The 5,275-nt window shown below is 37.8% G+C and overlaps 1 protein-coding gene across 1 annotated transcript; it reads left to right on the forward strand.

Moving 5' to 3' along the window:
• Nucleotides 1-1,611: 1,611 nt before the first annotated feature.
• LOC104418168 (monooxygenase 2) lies at nt 1,612-4,867 on the forward strand. Its single transcript, XM_010029420.3, has 5 exons — nt 1,612-1,901; nt 2,748-2,810; nt 3,463-3,640; nt 3,738-3,972; nt 4,081-4,867. The coding sequence occupies exons 1-5, from the start codon at nt 1,690-1,692 to the stop codon at nt 4,644-4,646; spliced, it is 1,254 nt and encodes a 417-aa protein (XP_010027722.2). The 5' UTR covers nt 1,612-1,689; the 3' UTR covers nt 4,647-4,867.
• The last annotated feature ends 408 nt before the right edge of the window (nt 4,868-5,275 follow it).

A 5,275-nucleotide genomic window follows, 5' to 3' on the forward strand; every position in this document is an offset into this window, starting at 1 on the left:
ATAATTTAATATATAATGGAAAGTCTAGACACATTAATTATATACATAATATTGTAGGGCAATTGCTCTCGAGTAAAATAATTTTTTAGCCTTTGTATATAATGGTAAGTCTAGATACATTAGTCATAGACATAATACTATAGGGCAATTGCTCTTGAGTAAAATAACTTTTTTAGCCTTTGTAGAGTCAAAGGAAAATATTGTAGACCCATTAACAAAAAGGTTTACCAAGAAAGCAAATAACTTATGCATCAAGAGGAATGAGATTAAAAGCCTTAACTCAATAAAGAGGTCCCAAGATAGAAACCTAACCTAATGAGAAGAGATCCCATAGATTTGGTCCAAAAGGACATTGTAGATTTGGAAGTCTAGTGTATGTAGTGTCTTCTATTATAATGCAACAGTGCTTTTCGACAGTGTTTTAAGGATATCCTATGTGTTTAATAATTCATATAGCTTGGAATTCAATGTCCGCCACCGCCGACCTGCCGCGGCAATAAGGCATGCTAGACTACCTTTAATAAGAATGCGTCTTTAACAGAATTGACGAGCTTTCATCACCAATCTCTCAACGACTCGAGATCACCTTAATTGATTTTGTCCAATGGGTAGATTGGAAGAATTCCTTTGAAAAGTGCCAACGGTCGTGAAGACATGAAGGAGTATTTAAGGCAGACTCTCTAGTTGTTGGAGGTGTGGATGAAAGAAGAATTTCAAAGTCTGAATCTCTGTAGTTCCTTGCTTTTTCATTCATTGAGCTCAAACTGTACACAAAAGAGAGAAACTTATAGTGAGACTTTGTGAAGAGACTAGCTAGGACTCTCCACTAAGGAAGTCGAAGATCATAAGGTGTACAATCTCTTTTGATTCATAGTAAAATCCAGCCAATGGGTTATTAGCGCAAGAGAGTGGACATAGGCTTGGATTAAGCCGAACCACTATAAACCTTGTGTTCCAATTCTCTTTCCTTATACTCATTATCTTATTCATTGCTTTACTTAATTGCTTTATAGAATTGTTTAAAGCGTTTTACATCCTCAGTTTATTATTATCATCCAAAGGCAATCTATTTTATTAAGTCATGTGAAAAAGAAAGTTTTGATATACACCTATTCACCCCTCTCTAGGTGTGCGTACTAGCCCTTTTTCAGTTGCAACTAAAGTAACTAAAGTACTCTTTGTCACTAAAAGTTTGTTAAATGAAAGCCGGTCCTCTCAAGAAAGACTCCTTAATATGAAAAAAAGGAAGTCCCTTGAATTGTCTATCAGACAATGTACAGCTTAAAAAGGAGCACAATTTAAACTTATGGATGTCACATAGCTAAACCCAACAATGCAAGTTCAAATCCCCCTTACGAGAGCGAAAGCTTAGCAAAATAAAGAAAAGAACTGAAGTGAATTTGGGAAAGCAGTTGAACTTGTAAAATCTATATCCGGGTTGGAAATTTTAATTTCACTCTTTTTGAAATAAAAACTGAAATTTGAAAAATCAGTTTATTTTAACAACTTTGCAGCTGTAACTTTCATTCAATAATGCTCCAGTAGCATAAGCAGGTACGTAGCTATCAAAAGACAAACAACTTTGCCACTATAAAATAGCGACCACAAGATAAGAGACTCCTCACCCCAATTCAGAGCAGAAAACAGTTGCGCACACACTCACAAACTCGAAGTAGAAGACGACCGTATATGGAGGAGGTGGTGATAGTGGGTGCCGGCATCGCGGGTTTGGGAACCGCAGTGGCCCTTAAGAAGGTCGGTGTCCGAGCCCTCATCCTCGAGAAATCGAAGGAGCTTCGAACGACTGGCGCGGCTCTGGGTCTCTTCGCTAGTGCGTGGGTTGCGCTCGACACGCTCGGGGTTTCGGACAAGCTCGCAGCCCTTTCCGCTCCTTTAGAAAGGTAACCTCCTTGTTCGCTCTTAGTTCGGGAACAAAGATGTTTGATTAATGTGGAATGTTGGATCATTTCGAAGTATTAAAACCCGGTCCAATCTTTACTTCAACTATCATGTATCGATCAAGAGTTTAAATGAGTGATTTCTCTGCTATTAAAGATGACACCACTCAAATTTGATGGATGCTGAATTAGTGTAGCCATCTTTTAGAAGAAGTTAAATACTACTAATCTCACGCTTGCTCGTTGGGGGTAAAATCAACTTTAAGTAAATCACATTTATAGTGAAAAGTTGATAAAAAATCCAAAGCAATTTGGATCGCAGTCACTAGACCTTGGTACGATGCAATCAAGTTCATGAACTTTCATTTGAATAATTTAATGGAATTATTTTTTTTTTAGTTATTTGCAAATGATGTTCGTTAGGTATTAAAAAAATTGGTTAAAAAGTGGTTATAATGCACCTTCTACGGGGAAAAATCATGAAAATTGAGATCATTGCTGGTCGTAAACTGCACCGTGAAATTTACCTATTGAGGTTGCTAATGGGATTAAAGCTTAGAGTAAAATAACTAATTAGATATTCATCAAATGAAGGTAAAAAGTGCAAAATCAGTGAGAACGAACAATAGGCTTTTCAAGCAAGACATACTGAGTAGAAAGATAAGCTCTACATTGGTTTTGTACTTTCTTAAATTGATTTTAGGATTCGCTGTTTTGGGAGCTTCTTAAATTGGTTATTTATAATTAAAGATCTAGGACGCTGGACCTTGATCTGTCCTACAATTTCTCAATGATGAGAAAAAATAATTTTGGTTATTAATATTCTGATTTTTTTGTACTTGTGTTCAGGGGATACATAACTGATGTCAGGACTAAATCAATTCAAGAAGTGCATTATCCTCCAAGTAGCAGGTGAATCTCAAATTTCCTCTAATATATTTTACCTACCTTTCCATCATCTCTGTTTTGTTAATTTACCGTTTAACACTTTAGATCGATTAATTTCTTGTAATCAATTACTATATGTTTCATTTTGCACAAAATGATACCAATGACTGTATACCATTGACAGCTCATCTTTTAAGAAGATCGTCAATAATAGAGTTTGACAATACAATACTCCTTCTATTAGAAAATTGGATAATTTATCGTATGTTGTTGAAAATATATCTCAAATTTGAGAGCCATAAAAAAAAATCGAACCAACTAGGTTTCCTAGATTAAGTGAAATCCTACAAGAAATTTCCTATTCTGGATCTAGTTCTTTTCTATATGAGAAGGGGGTCTCTTTTGTGAAGAGCAATCCCCATTGAGAAGAAAATAATGAGAGTGTTTAAATGATTCAATTGTAATTGTAATTTCTGTTTGTGGATCTTGTGCCGTTTTTTGTGTGGAGTAGGTCTCACTAACCAAGTCACGTAAATTCAATATCCAATTTATTTTCTTATCTCGTTTATCTTATAGTTTAGCTGCTTTTTTTCCCCTACTTGCAACAAATGCTATTATTTTATGCAAGTAATTTCGTATTCCAAGGATAGAAAATCATGCCATTTGGATTGAGTAGGAACGGAGCCCTACCAAGAGGGGTCCACCGAAAAGTTTTGTTGGAGGTTCTGGCGGAGGAGCTTCCTCCAAATAGCATTCGATTCTCTTCCAGGATAACTTCCATTGAAACTCAAGTAGAACACGGCTTGTCCATTTGTATTGTCACGCTCGATAATGGGACCATCATAAAGTCTAAGGTTACCTACAATTCTCGAGAACCTTCTTTTGAATTTAAATATGATGAGGTAACTTATCAACGTTAACTTATCCACGCTGTAATTACTGTATGTGTAGGTTGTTATAGGATGCGATGGCATACACTCTATCATTGCCCGTTGGCTTGGACTTGCCCCGCCAGTCTCTTCAGGCCGATCGGGAGTGCGTGGGTTGTCCGTATTCCCAAAAGGTCACGGTTTTCACCACAGCCACGCACTTCATCAATTTGTGGATGTGGGTAAGAGGGCAGCTTTTTTTTCTCTCAATGATAAGGAAGTCTACTGGTATTTTGGGGCGACGTGTACTCCTAAAGGTATCGTATATATTACAGTTTATCTTCTGCTAAGATTCCTAATTACCATGGCTACTTCAATAATAGCTTACTAATCCTCCTCAATCCCCAATGTTTCAATTCATAAAGGTATGGAGAAAGAAGAAGATCCAGAAGTGATACAAAGGGAGGTGATGGAAGATCTGGCAAAGGACTTCCCACCTGTGTACCTCGATATCGTCAAGCACTCTGATCTTTCAAGTTTGACATGGGCCCCGCTAATGTTCCGATATCCTTGGGACATCTTGTTCGGAAACCTAGCCCGATCAAACGTCACGCTGGCTGGAGACGCTATGCACCCGATGACTCCCGATTTGGGCCAGGGTGGATGTTCGGCGCTCGAGGACGCAGTGGTATTGGGGAGGCACCTTGGGGACTCAATTTCCAAGCACGGGAAACTAATGACCCAATATGTCGGAGTTGCTATAGAGAGGTATGCAAAGGAGAGGAGATTGAGGGCGGCGACACTAGTAACAGTATCGTACCTGTCGGGACGGGTGCAACAAGATGGGTCTAGTCGATTAATGAGGTTCCTAAGACATGTATTCTATGGGCTCCTCTTTGCTAGAGTAGTGAAAGGTCTTACAAGATATGATTGTGGGAAGCTTCCTAGGGTCTCTTCATTGCCTTCATGTGAATCCGATAGCTCCATCTAGTTATAGAGTTGCAAACGTTCTGCGGTCTTCTATTTTGTTTAATAGTCGGTGGTGTGAGTTTATTGGAATGCATAAGACAAAAGTTCACAGTATTGTTTGTCTCATGGCTGCCCTCGTTTTTCTTATTTTTCTAATTCTTATGAATCTTTTCAGTTGATGATCAATTGCATTATAAGGATTAGATTTGTTAGGGAAATCCCTTATGATATTTTGAAGATGACAAAATAAATCAAAGGCTACTAACGTGTTTAATGGTTAAGTAATAGATCATGCAGATGATAGAACATGTAAAGGATATTGTCAAAGTCTGAAGACAGCCAGAAGACTGAACGTAACATATGTCCAAAGTATATTTTGAAGATTTTCCAGACTTCTGTGTCAAAGTCTGAAGATTGCCAGACTTTAGTACCAAAGTCTGTTCTACATCAGAAGTCTGTCAACTCTGACAAATTCCAGACTGAACGTGAATGAAGAACCAGAAGATAGACTCTATGCTGGAGATGAACTTATTCAAACTGTGTTCAGACCTTAAAGCTAAATCTGTTAAGACCCAGTTTGTAAAGTTTATTGTACTCAGACTCAGATTGTAAAGTCTATTGCACTCAGACTTGACATCCAGATTCGATAGA

The sequence above is a fragment of the Eucalyptus grandis genome, chromosome 9, assembly GCF_016545825.1.
Source record: "Eucalyptus grandis isolate ANBG69807.140 chromosome 9, ASM1654582v1, whole genome shotgun sequence".
Lineage (NCBI taxonomy): Eukaryota > Viridiplantae > Streptophyta > Magnoliopsida > Myrtales > Myrtaceae > Eucalyptus > Eucalyptus grandis.